The 19,130-nt window shown below is 40.2% G+C and overlaps 2 protein-coding genes across 2 annotated transcripts; one reads left to right on the top strand and one right to left on the bottom strand.

The window, feature by feature from the left end:
* The first annotated feature begins 640 nt into the window (after positions 1–640).
* drg1 (developmentally regulated GTP binding protein 1) lies at positions 641–5,899 on the top strand. The gene is made up of 9 exons (XM_018670539.2): positions 641–833; positions 1,998–2,121; positions 2,266–2,441; positions 2,547–2,616; positions 3,033–3,202; positions 3,863–3,993; positions 4,408–4,575; positions 4,687–4,809; positions 5,540–5,899. Exons 1-9 carry the CDS (start codon positions 795–797, stop codon positions 5,637–5,639), a joined length of 1,101 nt encoding a protein of 366 aa, XP_018526055.1. The 5' UTR covers positions 641–794; the 3' UTR covers positions 5,640–5,899.
* Positions 5,900–11,329: 5,430 nt separating this feature from the next.
* Positions 11,330–16,795, bottom strand: stard7 (StAR-related lipid transfer (START) domain containing 7). The gene is made up of 8 exons (XM_018670524.2): positions 15,860–16,795; positions 15,358–15,521; positions 15,143–15,192; positions 14,541–14,651; positions 14,274–14,356; positions 14,061–14,160; positions 13,882–13,966; positions 11,330–13,702 (listed from the first exon to the last, which is right to left on the bottom strand). Exons 1-8 carry the CDS (start codon positions 16,306–16,308, stop codon positions 13,524–13,526), a joined length of 1,221 nt encoding a protein of 406 aa, XP_018526040.1. The 5' UTR covers positions 16,309–16,795; the 3' UTR covers positions 11,330–13,523.
* Positions 16,796–19,130: the final 2,335 nt, after the last annotated feature.

A 19,130-nucleotide genomic window follows, 5' to 3' on the forward strand; every position in this document is an offset into this window, starting at 1 on the left:
AGGTCTGTGTCCTTTTTTATTGTGTGAGAATTTGTATTAAATAGAACAGGTTAAAATGTGTGTTCCTGCCTGAAAAAAGACACATAAACATAACTGTATACCTTTTGGTCCAAATCACCTTTCACTTCACTGAAACGGATACCTATTTTCAGGGTAAATGTTTCCCTAGTCAGTAACTTTTAAGCATCTTAGTGTAGACTGTGAGTGGTTGACCATTTTATACATTTAAGCGTCTGATATCTACACCCATTTGCCAGTTTATTAGGCACGCCTGGTTAAAACAGTAAAACAGCCCTCCAATAAATCCTCCTTCATCATAGTTAAAATGTTTAGCTTTGCTTTAGCCAGGTGTCGGTTCTGTTTTATGGTAATGTAGGAGATAATGGAGGGGAAAAAAACTTGTAGAAAAATGGCCCCTTTAACTTTGTATACAATTAGGTCAAAAAAGGTTGGGAGCCACCAGTTCAACCTTTTACCAATGCTGTATTTTATACGCTTATATATGTTTTTCATGTAAAATCTTAATTTGAGCAGCTAGTGCTAGTGGCAATACGTTGTTGTGTCTGGCTGTTCAGGTACCATATTTTTTTCTATCCTGTAAGTCAGTACACCGGGCTCAGTGCTTATCTTCACAACCATGTCCTCGCGAGATTTCCCGCGAAGCAGCGCACAGCGGCACTTGCGTGGTGTAGATCTATGCGCTGGCTAAACTAAATCTAACTTTGCTAACTTCTATGTTAGATCTTTCCAACTTCTTTCGATAGCGTTGATTGTACACGGGAATCGCCATCACCATGAGTATACTCGCCAAAATAGCGGAGATTGAAAATGAGGTAAGGGAAAAGTAGCTAGCAAGGTAACCCAATGAATCAGTCACGTTTTAGCTAACCGCTAGCTTTTAACGCTAGCAAATAAATAGCTAGCTCCCACAGCTGGGCCTCGCGTTTTACATATTATTCCAGGTGTGCAGTTCCTTGACAGGTTATAGCGTTTATTTAAAGTGCTTTTATAACTTGTAAACGTATTATGAACCAAATAAGATAGTTTGGGGAATGTCGCTAGCCCCTGGTCTTAAGCATGGATACGGTTTGACAGGCTGACTACCACATTAACGTTAGTAACCGCGTCTGATTTTTTTCCCGACCGAGGCTAAAATTACTAAACTATGAGAAATGGTATCTAAGAGAGGGACAGTTGAAAATTTAAAAGGTTAGAAAGTGGAAAATAGCACTTCACTACGAAATGTTAGCAGGAGAAAAAGAGAAGTAATCGGAAACTTTATATTATCTCAAAACCTGGAGAAGAGATGGTACAGGATGAAGCACGAACATAAATATGAGCCTTTTAAGATTATTGATATCATCTCACTAAATAAGTTTATAGATTGTAGTGCTGTCTCGCATGGTTTAACAGAGCAGGTGGTGATACTGAGAAGCCACGTACAGGAAAACACATTACCTCCTCTTCATACAGTTTGAACACAAACACTTATTTACCTCAGTAAGATAGCATTGCATTCATGGTTTGTTGTAATCAACACTTGAATATTTCCTTTTATTCTCAATTCAAGCAATGCAATTTAATAATCAGTACATGTCATGTCATTACAACATGTCATCTGTCTCCTCCTGACACAAGCAGTAATATGAAAACCTTCACTTTGGTAATCATAGAATGTCATTTTTTTAAGTTGGTACTTTTGTGGATGTAGGAAACGCTATTTTTAGGGCTGAAATGATTGGTTGAGTGACTGAAAACTAATCAACTATTATGAGAAGTAATTAATTTTTCAAGCAAATACTCTGTTCCCACTTGCGATGAGTCAAAGGCAGGGAAAACACACTGTTTGCACAAGTTGCCAGTCTGCTTTAGTAGTGTAATATTAAATTATACTTGACTGTAGATGGTAAAAACTTCCTTCTCTGTGTCTCACTGGTTATTACAAAATTGTTAGGCAAAGAACAAGTTTGAGACCTTGTTGTTACTTTTAATTACAGATGGCCAGAACGCAGAGGAACAAGGCCACAGCTCACCACTTGGGTCTGCTCAAAGCACGTCTTGCCAAACTGAGGAGGGAACTCATCACACCAAAGGGAGGCAGTGGTGGTGGAACAGGAGAAGGTAAGATCACAGTTTTTAAATGCCTAGTCCACTTACTATTCTCACCTAGATTTATCAACAAACAAGCCTTTAAACCCATTCTGTCCTGTAAACCATCATAGTGGGTATTTGGTTTGAATTAAGTTTTTTTGGTGTGTGTTTTAGGTTTCGATGTAGCAAAAACTGGTGACGCTCGTGTTGGCTTCGTCGGTTTTCCTTCAGTGGGAAAGTCTACACTGCTAAGTAACCTTGCAGGTGTGTACTCTGAGGTTGCCGCCTATGAGTTCACCACTCTTACGACAGTACCTGGAGTCATTCGCTACAAAGGTGCCAAAATTCAGGTACAAGCATTTCTTATTTGTTCAGTACCTGTAAAAGTGTTTTCTGTTAACTATTTTTTCAGTGGATTGCTTATTTTCTGTTCTCTTCCTCTTCTTTTTTTAAAGCTCCTGGATCTTCCAGGAATCATTGAGGGGGCTAAGGATGGCAAGGGAAGAGGCAGACAGGTCATCGCAGGTAAAGATGTGATTAGTGAAGTCTCTGCTAAGACTGATACAAGATTTTATTATTATGAGACACTTGTCTTGTTATGTGCTTCTGGTGGCATCTAAAGATTGAAAGATGGTGTTTTAAGGCCATGATTTAATCAGGTTAATTTCTGCCTCGAGGGATTTTTGATCATTATAGGGGCAGAGACAAGCTTGCTTTCAGAAAACTTTGAGGTATTGCTTTAGCAAAGAATTTACACTGTTAAAACCACACAGTTATATTTAGACATTTTGTGGGCTCCACTAGTGGCAGGAAAATGTAAAACCTGCATTATGATTATGAAATGGTTGCACAAATATGCCATATCTGCTACAGAAGCAGTGTGACTCCATAATCCACTCTGCTCTAACCAGTGTTCGTTTTCTTGCTCCTTTCTAATTTAGTGGCTCGAACCTGCAACCTAATCCTCATAGTGCTCGATGTGTTGAAACCTCTTGTTCATAAGAAACTAATAGAACATGAGCTGGAGGGCTTTGGCATCCGACTGAACAAGCAACCACCCAACATCGGTTTCAAGAAGAAGGACAAAGGAGGCATCAACTTCACAGCTACAGTATGTCTCACACCGCACAGCAGCAATTTAAATGCAGAGGTGTAAACTCTAAACAATTTTCACATTTTATTCACAGAAAAGAATAATGTAATGCTGATTGGAATTCTTAGTTGATTTTAGTGGTGAGAGGAGTGACAGTGTTATAATTACTAGTTGTCAGCTTGTCATTAAACCAACCGATGAGCTGGAGATTATCAGAACCTGATGTGATACTGCTGTAACTGTGACGTGTAGGATTTCACTTGTCAGGGGTGTCTGTAGTCAACTGTCAGCTAATTTTCATGATGGGTATTTTTCTGGCATCCCATTAATTTAAACAAATGTGTAAAAGCTTTTGATCAACAGCGGGTACAAAGAAGTTATTTAAAGGAACTGAAATGTGGAAAACACATTTTTACAGAGTTAGGTTGCTTCACACTGGTAACAAACACCTTTTGATGCTGCTCTCTGGTGGACATGCATGAGATTACATTTCATTTCTGCAAAATATCAGCATTTGTTTTGTATTCTATTAACAATTTCCTGTGACTGTATTATTTTACTGATGGATTTTCATTGTGGTGTATTAGAAGCATGATGTCAATTGTACAATACCCAATAATGAGATAATGAGGATGCTAGTATTTATGCTCTCTCCCCCCTCCCCCCCTCTCTCTTTAGTGTGCACAAACTGAGCTGGATGCTGAAACAGTGAAGAGTATCCTGGCAGAGTACAAGATCCACAACGCCGACATCACTCTGCGCAGCGACTCCACAGCTGATGACCTCATTGACGTAGTGGAGGGAAATCGGTAAGCTGCTGAAGTGCCAGAATGGGCCTTTCCTTAGTCATCCCCAGTGGGTGTGGCCTGTAGGAGTCTAAAATCCAATTTCAGTTCCTACTACCTCAATGCAGATAAATTTGAAAATGCTTTTTGTGTGCTGTACGGGGGTTCCAACCACATTTATATTTTCAGACCACTTTTTTAAAGATGTGTAATCTCTTCTTGTCTCTTAACTAGAAACCAATGGAAATAGCATTCCTCAGTTTAATTGAATAAAATAACTTAAAAGGGTAAAATAAGCTGGATTTTTTTTCAAGACAGTAATAACAGTCAAAAACAACATAAGGGTGTGATTTCATGTCACTTTTGCTGAACACAGATGGTTGCTGATGTGCAGCAATTTCATGGACAGCAGCCGCTTATAGTCTCTTGTCACAACAGGGTCTACATCCCATGCATATATGTGCTCAACAAAATCGATCAGATCTCCATCGAGGAGCTCGACATCATCTACAAGGTGCCGCACTGTGTACCTATCTCGGCCCACCACCGCTGGAATTTCGACGACCTGCTGGAGAGGATGTGGGACTACCTACAGCTTGTGCGCATGTAAGAGTTTTGTTAATCCAGTTGCCACAAGGTTGTTGGGGATTTGAATGCAGCACATTAGGGACGTTGATTATTTGAATATTTGACTGAGATGATGGTTTAACTTTGCAGCTACACCAAACCCAAAGGACAGCTTCCTGACTACACGTCTCCTGTTGTACTCCCTGACGGTCGAACTGCGGTCGAGGATTTCTGCTTAAAGATTCACAAAAACCTCATCAAAGAATTCAAGTAGTGAGTATTGTGAACCTGGGGTAATTTTTTCAGTTTTAAAGAGAATTCTGCGCCTGAGCACCGGCACAGTTGTTTTATTCCCACCTTTTCATTACGTCTCTGTCACATCCAGTTTATCATAGGTTTGCTTACATGCATCATTCTGCATTTGAGCTAATTTATTTGCCTTTGTCTTCAAGGATAACAATGTTTCTGAATAGAACACATTGATAAAACAACCTTACAACAGAATGACAAGTGGTCATTGAAGGGTTTAAAACAACACTGCCATTGCCCTCTTTATGGCAAGGTACACCAAATAAGCATTAAGTGGAGGGTTTGGATTAGGATCTGAGATAATGTGTCGCACCACCATCTTCAGATGGAGAGAGCTGAGGTCATGAATCAGTCGATACGTTAGTGCTGCTAAGCATTACCAATCCTCCAGGGAATGAATGGGTCAAACAGTGACACGTGCGATTAGAGAGCCTTTGTAACTGATAGATGTCATTGTACACCATAGGTTACTTTATAGTGCAGAACCATTGTTTCTATAGCAAAGAAAGAATAGATTAATCTTCATTCTGAATTTACTGGTGTTATTAAGCTATGGATGATTGCATGATGATTCGCCATTTCTTCTCCTTTGTTTCTATAAGATGATGTAAAGTGAAACATGTCCATCCTATTTACTACATAGGATTCTTCATTTACAATAATTTTGGTGATTTGTAAAAACTTCCTCTTTCAGTGCTCTCGTGTGGGGATCATCTGTGAAACACAATCCTCAGAAGGTGGGCAAGGACCACGTGTTGGAGGATGAAGACGTTATCCAGCTGGTGAAAAAGTAAAAGGAGTCTAAATTCACTGCATGGCCTGAGTATCACAAAGTGTTCTGTACAGTTGCTCAGTAAACCAAACCAAACATATCCATCACAGCATCTGTGTCATGTGGTTCCCAGATTTTTGCCCTAATTTAAAAACAATGACATGACTGTATCTAATTAAAAGAACCAACAGTACTTAGCACCATGAATAGTTCATATTGAATATTGGTTAAGGCTTGCATTAAAATCTAAAAAAAAATCTGTTCAATAAAAACATAAAGGAATCTTGCCTCTCTTACCTTTTATTTTTTTAAAATTTTTTATCAAGCTTTTAATAGATTTATTTGATCTGTCCATATGAATGTTAGCATGTATTCAATAACAAGTTTACCCAGACACACTTCTCCATGTAAATCAATAGGATTTGATGTGCTACATGTGGTCAAGCGTCACAGAAATGTTGCATCATTGAATCTCATCACAGTTAACATGGTCTCCCTCAGAAACACAGCAGCACTAAGCAACAGTGTTAGTGCGACCACTTCAGTCTGACTCGGAGAAAAAAAAAGTCTCATTTGAAAGCCCTGTCCAGCTAAGTGATTTATGTGACATTGATGATGAAGGCAGTTATTCAGGCTGGTGGCCCACCCCCTCTCTCTGGTAAGGACAGCCACTCAGGTTAATCAGTTCATTCACTCAGATGCAGTCTGGGGACATCATACGCCAGCTGTTCGCAACTAACAAGACTCCGCAGAGTAAAAATACAGAGCATTTCATCAGACCCAGGGGCACTTCTGGAGGCAAGCATTATCTAATGTCAATATGTTGCAATCTGTATGAACCGTAGCAGCCATTTTGTGTCTGAGCACCTAATACTAGCCAGTGACTATAGTGAGTGGCGCCAGTGCATACCCGAATAAATATAGACAGTAGTATGATATTACCAGACTGGATAGCCGAAGAATAAAGACTAAACTCCATTGAACTGAACAACAAAGCTGCAAACAATTGAGCGGGTGTGTGTGGTTGTTTCACAGCATATTTAATATGCAAATCTATCTGCAAAGATGATGGTGGTAGCCTAGTCAGGTTAAATAAACTAACCTGTACATTTGGTCTAATGTTATATATATGTTACAAAATATCAGAATAGACAACTGAAACTTAAACAATCTTGTGTATTTGCATTTACACAGAGAATATAAAAATCATACAATATTTAATAGCAATGGAAAAATAATCTAAATTCCTGATTCCCCAATGGATTGAATCCATTGTGTGGTCAAGGAGAAAAACTGCTTTACATGACCACAAAATCTTTTTCCATTCACATATAAGAAGCCATTTAATGCTCAAAAGTGCTATCAGTATCGTCCATTAATTATTGGTAACACAAAACTGGATGATGGACAAGGATCTAGATATGCAACAGGATTCAAGTTAATGGATATATAAAAAGCTAATGTGCAAGAGAGACAACATGCTCACAACACCTACAGCAATGCTACAATAGTTCAATAAGGGTACTATCAAGAGTGTATCTGATGTTTTAGACTACAGCTCTTACTGAGAGAGAACCACTTTTTAGGAAAAGCTGCAGTGGTTGAAGGCAATGCCTGGCTGTCCAGCAGCAGCAGCAGCAGGATCAACCCTCCCCAGACACCGCCTCTTCCCCACCCCCCTTTTACCCTGTAAATTATAGCAGCACTTTAGCTAATGAAAGAGTTGAAGACCGGGCACTAATAAAAGCCATTAAGTGAATAAAGCGCTTCCCCCTCTAACAAAATTAAAGAATCTACCCATTTGGAGAGGGAGGACTCTGTATTAATATTTATGAAATGCGGAACCAGCAGCCCCCCCAAACTCCCCAACCCACATCCAATCCGAGCCCGACCAAGTCCTCCTTGCCAGTGCACCTATCCCAAGAGAACATCACCAACCCCTCCTAGCTTGAAGGAGGGGCAGGAGATGGGGACTTGAAGGGTGCTGAGGACGCAGTCAGGACAGTCTGTCTCCAGTAGAGCAAGCTGGAAGACACCAAGACAGAGCTCAGAGCACCTTACCGCCTTCATCGCCCCTCAACCGCCTGCACCTTGCATCGACATTGGGGCCAGCGGATGGAGAGGTGGGTTGCTTGGAAAGACCAGATGATATAGAAGTGACTTTTTGGACATTGTCAGTAAAATACAGAGTAAGTTATGACTAACTCTCATATTTCTGGTGTTGTATTGGTAATTTGTTGGGTTGGTCACTGTGATCTTTAGTCTGAAAAATATTTTATGTAGTTTTGTGCCTTAAATTTTTAACTTATTTTTAATGATATATAACGGAGAACATTTAAACATTCTTCAGTAAAATTTAGACTCAGATTGTGAGATTTATACATTTTGAAAGTTTGAAACCTCCTGAAACATCCTGACTGTGGTCATCCTTGTCAATTTTTTAAGAGAGAAAATACACCAAAAACAAGGTAAGAAAGTATTGTAACGTATCACAATCATCTATGCATAAAAACCATCACACCATTCCCATCAGCCGCATGGCATCACTTTGAAACATCCTCATTGTTCTGAAACACAGAGGTCTGTTTCACCGCCACCGCCCACCATTTTCACCCAAAGTACTCCCATTTTCATGCCATTTTGTCACTACAGATGCAGGGTTTTTCTCTATGGGTGCATTAATATGCATCATGGTGTAATTTCATCACGCAAAGTGGTTCAGTTGCCTGAGCTCTAAGTTGATTATCGCACCATGCCCACTCATTTTAGGAAGATGTCCCAGGGGAAGCTGAAAGAAACGCTAGTGAAGGTAACAAGATTGTCAAACCTTTTGGAGAAACAGCTCTTTCAGCTTGATGGTATCATGACTCTTGACATTGCACTCAGTGACCGATAACACAGTTAGGACTAAAACGTCAGGAATGGTTGTGTCTTTACTCTGAGCAGATGGTAAATGTCCTTAGATGGACAACAGCGATAGAGCTATAACTATTTCACTGTGTCTCTGGCCACCAAGACTCTTTCATTTAGTCAATTACATGGTAAATTTCAGTGACTGGACTCTTGTGAGATGCTGCAGTTTGTACTAAGATCACTGATGAATTACCCAAACTCTATTTCCATTGATCAGTTGAAGAACACCCAATAGACTGATGGAGAACTAATTTGATTGAGCCATCATTCCTCAGGCCTGCTCTAAGTCTTTTCTTGAAAATGTTGAAAATTTCAATGGTTGTACCAAAGAACAGAAGTTTTAGATTTTTTATTTTATTTTATTTTTCACCGTGTCTGGTATAGTCGGGCGCGAAGGACAAGGAGGGAGGGGTTTGACGCAGTTTGTGCGCAGGAAGGGTGTAGCCCTTTTTTTCCGCAGTGAGTGTGACCTATGACTAATCGTTTCTTTTTATTCTGCAGATGCTCTTAACTGCAGCTGTGTAACAATTCTTTCTTCACAGTGTAAAACCAGTGGTGCCATTTTTTTGGGACAGTCAGTCCATGCGCACAGATCCCCTCCCTCACACCTTTGGACTTTTTCGTCTGTTGGGCTACAGATGCTACCCAACCCTGGGACTGTCCCTACAACTGCAAGAATCCAGAAAATACTTTGACGATGTTATGTTTCTTTTAGGGGTTTTGATACTTAACCATGCTCACCGAGAACAAGTTAGCTACGTCTGATGAAAGGAAAAAGATATTTTGTGTTTTACTGGTTTTCTCCTTTCTTACAAATTCAGTTAAACTTTCAAGTCCATCGGACACCTCATACCGAGCTGGATCCTGAGTTGGGTTTTTTTTGTCTTTGCCCAGGACCCCATTGTGCTTGATCTAACCATGCAGTCCGTCTTCTGTCCATGGTTGTGCCAAGCACCTTGGAGGCTTCGGAGCACCATCGGCTTTCAGTTGTGAACTTCTAAGCAATTTTGAAATTTCAAGTCGCTGATGTACATTTTTTTTAACATTTAAAGCTATACAGGAAATAAATAGTAAAACAGTGCAATAAAACTTAAATATTTGGAGTAAATTCAGACTGTAGAGCACGTAGTCAAGAACTGTTGAGGAAAACATACAAAAGGACCAATAACTGCAAGGTACCTTTATTAATTTTTTTAATTACATGTTATACAGTTGTATCACGTACATCCTCTAATTAGTTTTATCTTGTGATGTATTAAGATGTCGAACTGTGACCAATAAATATCATCTGAACATCCTGTGTGTTTTACTGGCATCAAAGGTTTTTTTTTCTTTTCATTTTGAATGAATTGATTTTTTTCTACAGTGTAAGAGAGTGTGGGTCTTGCAGGGTTTATAGCATTCATATAGATAAAGCTGTCATTTTCTACAAGCTGGCTGGTTCCAATATGGCAGATTTGTGGAAACGATCAATTACAGTAAGTGCTCGGTGGCTTTTAACTGTGGCTAATAATTTCAGCCAGTAGAGGTCATATATTAAAAACCATGTGCACTCCTTTAAGACTGCAGACACACCACAGACCTGTAAATCAAACAATGAGACATTGCGCAATGCCTCAGACATAAAAGCCGAGGTGGTTTAGACAGTGAGTTTATGTTCTTGAAATGATGATAAAATTATATTACTCTTGTCTCCATTCAGTGCTTGGCTACTTATTTTGAATTCAGTCTGTGATGTCTCATAATTCAAATCACAACTACTGCATTCAACCAATAAATTTTGAATGAAACCAGACTCTTCATTTCTTTATGACTCTTAATTTAATGAATTCAGTCTTTACTTTAGATGGTAATGTACCCTATAAAATATTGCTGTAAGATTTTTTGGTTGAATCACTGCCATAAAGACCATTACAGTGGTGAAGTACACCAAGGTCCTTGTTTTGTTATGTTGTACTGGGTCAATGTGCTCTATGCTGAAGAAATATTTATAATTGTAATTGTTATTGTTGGTTTCAGCTTAATTTTATCAAACTGCCCTCTGACCGAAGATGAGGTGGTGTGCTATTACTCAGCTGCAGCTGGCATCTTAATGCAGTCATTATTATATGTATTACTTCACATTTTGAAAAGCACAGGTGTCTCCAATAATATGAATGCTCTACTTGATCCAAGTGTTGTAGTAAGCCATGAGAGCATGACAGTGACTTTTCAGGGCTGAGACTGAAGCAGCCAAAAAGCATTCAGCCCTCATTACTTCTATTACTTGCACCTGTGATTTCCTTATGGTCACATGTCAAAATGTCTTCCCATTGGCCATTCTCCCACGAGACTGAGAGGTAATTAAAACCTAGATTCTAAGCAGCTGTTCACACCAGAAAAGAGAACAGAAAATCTTAGGAAAAGAAGTTTAACTAGCTGTAGCTTCTCAAAGTTTGACTGACAACCAACGTCATACATGGTCTTCCACACGCATCATTTCGTAAGTATTTTTATTTACTGCTAAAATAGTGACACGATTACTTTGAAGTACACACTGTATGATATGCAACATTGATTTAGGGCACAGCTTCACTTTTATGTCAACAGTGACTCTTGTTTCAAGGTGATTAGTTGAGCAGACAGTGCTTAGAGTAAACCGTGCAGCCTGTCACTGACCTCATGCCCAGACAGGGAATATAGGGTTCACAGATTATCCCATTAGACAGGACTACAGTGTCTGCTTTGCACAAACACAAGGCTGCTCACCCTTTTCTCTACCAAGACAGCTCCACAATGGACAGCTGAACACACACAAACTGACACACATGAAGATGTTTATTTGATTTGATTAGTTGATCTTCCATTTCAATAACTTTTGAAATCACAGGGTTACAAGTGCACCGGCTCATAGAATTAACCAAACAATTCCTAAAAGTAATTCATATGTGGTTACAAATAGCAATAAATGTTATACTGCCTGCAGAAAGAAAAAAACAGAAACAGCATGTGACAACCCTTTCAGACTACTGCAGGTGGCACGCAGGTGTCTACATATGGCAGAGCTTCAAAATGTTACATTCTCAAGCTGAACAGAAACAAATATTGCATAATGTTCAAATGCGACAGTATGATCTCATTAATTTCTCACAGTTTTGTTAGACCACACAAGAGATAAATATCAAAAACATTTCCTCACACGTTCGAGATCTCAAGCGTACCTCATATCTTATACTGCCATTTCTAAAAAAGTGAAACAGCAGGAAGTATTTCACTGTAGAATAGAATTATACATATTTTGACACAGTGGGGATATATTAATACTAGATGAAGAATTTCCTTCACAAATTGGAACCCCATGTACTGCTTTATCCTGAAACAACTACTGCAGCTGATTCACTTTGATGTACCACCTACAACAAATGTCTTTACACTTTAGTACAAGATGAGATGTTTTTTTATTTTAAACACAGATGGATTTCAATATTATATATAATAATATTTCAATATATTTGCACCAGATTGTCAGGCTGTAAACAGTGTACTTTATTAGGCAATGTTTTATTCGACAACATGTGGTGCTCTTTGTACATTCAAAAAACACCCTGCAAACAGTTAATGAGGATGAGTTGTATGGAGTTTAGTAGGACTCACATTGTTAACAAAAATTGAAGAATAGCAATGCAGGAAACAAATGTTAGTTTGTTCTGCTAATAAGAGCAGGGAGTTCCAGTGCACAGGCTATGGTTTTATGAATGTACAAGATCTACAGTAACACATAGAAAACACAAACACCCATAACTCCAGTAGTGCAAACTAAAGTGAGAGCTGTCGTTAACACTGGGATAACAAAATCATTTCTGAGCTGAAATGGGACTTTTTTTTAACTTCTATGAAATGCATATGGATTGTGATGTGGAACAAGTGCTTAATGTTTTTCTGAAAGGGCACTAGTTTACTAAAATGTGTCTGTAGGGTCGCCTTGCTATAAGCGCTTTAGTACCATTGTTTTTGAGGATTTATGTGGTTGTTATAAGACACTATGCCCCTAATGCTAAAGGACAGGTTTATCTTCAGAAGGCTGTTTTGTCATTGCTGGCAGTTTTGAACAGTAACACAGATACGGTGAGGCGGACAGTGTGAAACCTCTGCTGTGCTGACAAGCCAACCAATGCCATCCCCAAAACACATGAAAAAACCCCACTACATTTTCAGTTCTGTTGACAACGGTTCCAGTAACAGCATCATTTGCAAATTCTTTTTTTTTTTTTTTTTTTTTAATCCATTCGATTCGGTTATATGAAGATCAAACATTGATCACAACATGCTGCAAGCAAACAGGAACTTGCTTTAAATCCATGAAATGAAGAAGTGTGTTGGAAAGTGTTTGCTGCAGAGGCCTCAAATGCAGGCCTTCATCTCAGTGCACGTCTTGGCCATAGTTTAATGTTACAGTGCTGACCAGAGGCCAGTCGTAGTTACAGTTCTATGTCCAATACTGCGCGACATCTTGCTGAAATCACACCACAGACACTAAGAGTATTGTGGCTCCTGGCTGCCTGAGCAGCCTTTAAAGTCAAGCCTTGTCAAACAATGGAGGTCAAGACAAAGAACATTAAACTGAGAGAAACTGTGCTTTGGCAAAAAGCATCTCTACAATTAGGAATTTTGGCTCGATCTTACCAACGGTTGCAAAGAGGGCAAGAAATGTCACGTGGCATTGGTTGGCTGAGTAAAAATTGTGCCAAGGCCAGCAGTCTGGATGACAATTTCCATGGCAACATTTGCACCAAAGGACAGTAATACTGTCACCAATACAGTGCATTGTTCATGTGACAACTCATTTATAACCAATATGACCATGTCTATGGATGGACTTTCAGTATATTTGTCTTTACTGTGGGTTGCATCTTCCATTTGCAGTTTGTAAATAGTTGGTATTGGAGGGTTTGATTTGAGTTCAAGTGGAAGTGAAAATACACCAATATAACCCCTAATCTACAAAATATCCATCTCAGGCGTAGATCTGTCCAGGACCACTCGTGTGTGTGTTGTCTCCACTGAGGCGCTCCTGGCTCGGTTGGCGGTTGGTATCACCAGATTTAATGACACCCGCGTAGTCGTGGATCCCCACTTCCAAGTTCTTGGCCCTCAAGGCAGCAGTATGCAGTTTCTCCAGAAAATCAGGCATACCTGTCAGGTGCAAAGACAAAACTTCATTATTATCAAGGGGAATACAAATACTCGCAAAAATGAAACTTATGTGAGGAAACAAACCCAGTCACAAAGTACAAATATGCACATAAATCTGAATGTAACCGCAAGCGAAGCTGCGTAACATTTTTAGGTTTCAACCAATGAAAGGAGCTCACCACTTGACACCATCCAGCTCACACAGTAACGGGGAAAGACAGTCTGAGGGTCGTCACTGTAGGTCAGCAGGTAATCAAACCCATTCTGCGAGGAAAAACACAGTCAGACTCAGTGGCTACAAAACACAGGGCACTGGGCAAGTTAAATTAATTCTTGTAGCAACACATTCACCACCAACCTCATCAAAGGACTTGTGAGGGCGAATGACCATCCTTGACTGGTATGAGTGTACTCTCACAAATTCCTGAGTCTCTGGGACTCTGGGATGCTGCACGGCTCTGTACAACAGAAATCCAAATACACAAGATGAAATAAGACAGAGAGAATTAAAGTTTTTAATTCAATATTACATCGAAAATTCCCAAAATCCCAAATTTTTTTAAAGTCCCACCTGGACACCAAGATCATCAGGTTGTTGTCGACATCAACATCATAGCGGCGCACATACACATAGTCCCTTGAGTACAGGGGATACTGTGAGGGGAGATTAAACAAGTTTATGTAACAGCTGACAATCTGAACTACAAACTGATTAATACAACATGGCTAGTGTTTGTTTGCCGGTGACCAGATGTCATTGCAAATGTCCTTCACACTTGGCTTAAAAAACAAAAGACAGAAGTGCTTTGTGAACCTGCACTAGGTAACAGAAACTCACAGGAAAGTGTGTAGCCCAGTGCACAACTTCAGAGCCTGTGCCGACATCTCTGTCCACCACTTCAAGCTTGATAACCAGAGAATCCCACTTCTTCCTGTACTCGGTATCCAACTGGGGGAAAGGAGAAAGTAGGAGTCGGGGGCAAGGCGCTTAATATAGCACAAAGAGTGTTACGGTTACTTTTACACTGCACACATAAAGCACAAACATGCAGGTTGTGCAAGAGCAGCTGGGTAATGAAAATGCATAACAAGCTACTATAAATGTCCCATGTACACAGTCAATGAATAAGATAATCACGTGTGAAAGTTCCACTGCTATAAATATTAAATCATCAACCAGATGACTCTCATTACCAGTTAGACAATTGTCATTTCAGTAATACTGACATTTGTCATGGTTCATAAGTTGAGACTTCAGAGATGAGATCGGTGCACACTCAAAACCCAGATAAAGAGCTAAGAGCACAGCCCTCTCCTACTTCCTGTTTTCTCACTGCAAGCAAGCCAGTATCTAAGTAGAATAAGTGATTGGTTTCACTTCATTTCTTTGTTAATTGACATATCCCTAGTAAAACAAAATGAGATCTGAAATGTCTGTACCTGTACATTGAAGAACTGTCTTGGTGTGACATCATTGTAAGAGCCCAACACTGCAATTAAAAGACATATAAAGATGCTAACTCTTCAGATAAATTGTATAATACCATCATAATTGAAAGGAAAAAGCTCAAAGCACAAAAGGGAGAAATGTGAATGTGTGCTTTATCTGTGTTTCAGACTCCTGGTGACACATGTAAGATTGTGCATTGGCTGACCTCTGTATTCATAGAGGTGACTGTTGGGAATGGGCCGCTTCCACACTCTGAAGTCTTTCTTCTCCATCACAATTTCCCAATCAGAGTCCTGTTGTCTAGCCACGGTCCTAGAGGATGTGCTTAGACTTTTGACGGTCTCCAGCGCCTGTAGCTCAAATCCACACCTTCAAAAGGGATGCAAATATCAGAGCGGGGTGTTTAGCATATTGCACAGTTGACATTATAGATCATAGCACATACAGATGGGTGTGAAATTGAAGGGAAAACTAAAGTGTCTTAGTAAGATGTCGAGTCAGCTTCAGTGTGCCTATGCATTGATTCTGAAAGTTTTTCTGAAAGGTTTTATTCAGCTGGGATGATATCTGGTTAATGTGAAGGCCATTGGCATAGTCCTACTCATCAAAACATGCAGTGACTCCTCTTGCTCTAAGTTTGTCACCCCACTGTATGTCAGCACAACTGCATACCTGTGTGCATTTTAAGAAAAAAAAAGATTCCCGACCTGCGAATTTCCTCATCTTGAATCTTCTCATTCTCCCACATGAAGACACCAGCCAGGGCCGCGACAAGTTTCCCAGTGGGGGCATGCTTGCTCTGAAATCTGCGCCATATGTTCCCAACCAGGTTCCACCTTGTGCGCTCGGAGTACAGGTTTGAGTAAAGCTCGCCAATCTGACAAGCACGTCGAAGCCTCTGTCCGGTCACAAAGCTGCAGTGGTCCGCAAATATAGAGAGCAAACCCTTCCTCTTTTGGCCAGATCCCGCGGCCTCACTAGCACCTGCCCTCTGCAGCCAGGACAGCAGCAGGCCCATGCTCCTTCCCAGCCACGGGACCCTCTCCAGCTTTCCTCTGCCTTCCTCGACAGTCCGCCTGAATGATCTGCTGCTCTGGATTCTCATTGTATTCACACCGATCTCGCAGATCGGGCGACGGGGCATGGAGTGAAACATGACAGCTGTGACCGTGACACGACTTCTCAAAGACAATATCAATGCCAGAGGATGATGCAAAGTGCAGTGACTACCTATCGTAATTCTTAGCTAGTAAGCTAATGCTATGCGGGAATGCACTGTGCATTCCCTCTAAAGAGATGATATTATGGACTTCTGACAAGCAAATGTCATAATTTTACTTCTGTTCTGACGTTAGTTACCGAGCTGTCTGCGAGCACGCGTCAGGTAACGTTAGCATTAGCTAACGCTCTCGCTGTTAACTGCTTATTAACGTGACACGGACAAACTACATCCCAACACCGCCGCACTTATAACTTAACGAAACTGTAATAGCTTCGTTACAAACTATATCGTCTGCTATTGCTTCACCACAATTGACTACCTGTGTATCTCTCCTGGAGACAGCCTCACGTTGTCCAAATTCTAGCAGTGTATTTGACCTCACCTGCCTCTTCCTGCTGTTTATCACACCCACTCGGAAGCCCCGCCTTACAGATTTTAAAGCTGCCGTTCTTATTGGTCGTTTGTTGTTTTTGGGCAATTTTGATTGGTCCAGGCGGGAGTCTGTCTTAAAATTTAGCAGCTCGGGTACTAGCAGTGCGCTTCTTCAACCCCTTATCAGAACTCCCCTTGCCGTTTTTCTTCGATGATCTGGGATCAGATTTTGCGTCCTAGCTGCGATAGTTTAGGGAGGAGATAGTGAGTTTCAAACCTTATCCAGGATCAGTGTCTGTAGAGAGGTGAACCCGTACTAGGGAGAGGAAGTTAGAGTCGCCCTCCAGCGGTACAGTTAAGAGCCAAAGTCTTAAGTATTAAATAATGACTCAACACGTGTACAGTAGATCTGTTTCGCAAGACAGCACTCACGCTTTGTTACAAGACAAAGCCATTTTATTAGTTGTTTATATGTGTGCCATTGAGTAAAAGACTGACTTTACCATGTTCTTTACAGTGCATTTGCTGTCACTGGGAAAGGAGCAGATATTAATTGTGCTATTAACAGTCTAAGGCTTCCTCGGTGTAAAAAAAAATGAGCGGAAATATTTGGGGAGAAGTAGTTGAAATCTTTCTGAAAAAGACCAACCTTGACGCTAGAATCGACATAGTGTATATAAAGACATAGGCAAGCCAAAATGTTATTAGAGTCCTAAACGCCAGATGGCGCTGTTTAACCATGCAGCGAGCAAGAAATGTAGCCACAGATCAGTCTGAAAACCTCCATGTGTGATACAAGCTAAGCTCTTTTATCAAAGTTAAAATTAGACAAATGCATCTTTTTAAAAAAGGTACAGTCGATATTTTGGTTCAGTGATTTTGATCAGCAGAGCCACTGTATGCGCTGCACTCAACATAGAAAAGGCTTCATGGTATCACCAGGCTCCCCAGGAATCAATGGAAGCAAAAGCCTATAAATGAATCTCATTTTATCCATTCAATTATTATGTGCAGCCTAACATGTCAAAAAGCCTTATAAACAAAATAAGCCAGAGGTAATGAAATGACCTAAATATTAACACAATGTGCTTATCTTTTGTTGTTGTTGTTGTTGCTGTACAGTGTCATTATTTGGATTGAGTCATATCCTGTTTTAGCTCATTTCATCCACTTTTATTTGAAGTAATGTGTGTTGCTCATGAAAGCCTCCTGTGATTTCAGAATCATAAGATCATGAGACAATGTTTCTGAAGAACTTTGTGTAAACACACCATGTGCCTGTTAGTTTACTTATCTGTACAAGAACACAGCTCCACACATTTGTTAGTTTCCTGACCGCTCCAGGGAGGTAGAATTATATTTGCATGCAGGGTGTAGTACTTTTAAATTAGGTCTGTGTTAAAGCCTGTTCAGGCCTATTGTAGAGTGGAGGCTATCAATAAAAAACATCAGTGAATATGAATTCCATGAATTCTTTTATGACATTGACAGTCCCACCATAATCTAATCTGTGATTAAGTTGGGGTCACTTCTCTTTAACTGACCTCGGGTTACTGGCAAGGGAGTAAACAAAGTGACTATTAGTGTGAGTAACTTCTGCGTGGGAGTTAAAGAAGACTCAAATTTAATCTTTTGATGTTACACATGGAGTTCTGGAAATTTCTACTGTAAAACTCCCTGACTGAGTGGTTTTGAAACAAATGTACAGCGGTTATAAACGCCACTCCTTCCTTTGTGAAATGCTGCCTTCAGGTGCTCGGGCAAAAATCGTAATTAAAATGGAATCACGTCCAACCCTTTACATAGCCCAACAGAGTGGGAGAGGGGAAATTTTCCATGATCCTCAGAAGAAGTGACGTCAAGAAGGGAAAGACAATAGAAGGAGTGAGCTCGTAATAAAATTATATGTACTGTTATTACAGCCGTATCCCTTGTAAATAGATAACTGTTGTTCCGTTTGTTGAATTCTCACTGTTTTCTTGCTCTCGGGCGTATACAAAACACGTTTTGGCTAAATAGCATGTTTTGCTGCGCTTATTGGGCGCTCCTTCCGTTCAGCATATCACATGTCTCCCGATCACCATATCAAAAGGGGCAATCACCAAAGAAAAACGACTTTTGTTGCAGGGTGAATGTTGTTATCATTTCCGGCCGAATGAACTTGAATGAATGACAACTCCTCTGTAATGCAGTCAACATCACCACCACCGGGTGTTTTCCTGCGCTGTTTCTCTGTAACTAGTGGTTACCAGCGGTAATTGTCCTTCCTATCTTTGTGTATGTTTATTTGCCCACGAAAGTACAGAGATGTGGTCGCATGACAATTTGGGACGCGCGTGATACGATATATTAAATTATTATCTACTTACTATGACTAATGTATT

Source organism: Lates calcarifer, linkage group LG9 (assembly GCF_001640805.2).
Source record: "Lates calcarifer isolate ASB-BC8 linkage group LG9, TLL_Latcal_v3, whole genome shotgun sequence".
NCBI lineage: Eukaryota > Metazoa > Chordata > Actinopteri > Centropomidae > Lates > Lates calcarifer.

What these genes read in the sequence shown, in the direction of transcription:
- drg1 (XM_018670539.2), top strand. Translation starts at nt 795, where the DNA reads ATGAGTATACTCGCCAAAATAGCGGAGATTGAAAATGAG. An exon ending in TGGTGGTGGAACAGGAGAAG is followed by an intron (nt 2,122 to 2,265) that starts GTAAGATCACAG and finishes TGTGTGTTTTAG; the next exon opens with GTTTCGATGTAGCAAAAACT. An exon ending in GACGTAGTGGAGGGAAATCG is followed by an intron (nt 3,994 to 4,407) that starts GTAAGCTGCTGA and finishes TTGTCACAACAG; the next exon opens with GGTCTACATCCCATGCATAT.
- stard7 (XM_018670524.2), bottom strand. Translation starts at nt 16,308, where the DNA reads ATGTTTCACTCCATGCCCCGTCGCCCGATCTGCGAGATCGGTGTGAAT. An exon ending in CAAGATGAGGAAATTCGCAG is followed by an intron (nt 15,522 to 15,859) that starts GTCGGGAATCTT and finishes TCCCTTTTGAAG; the next exon opens with GTGTGGATTTGAGCTACAGG. An exon ending in TCACCTCTATGAATACAGAG is followed by an intron (nt 15,193 to 15,357) that starts GTCAGCCAATGC and finishes TTTTAATTGCAG; the next exon opens with TGTTGGGCTCTTACAATGAT.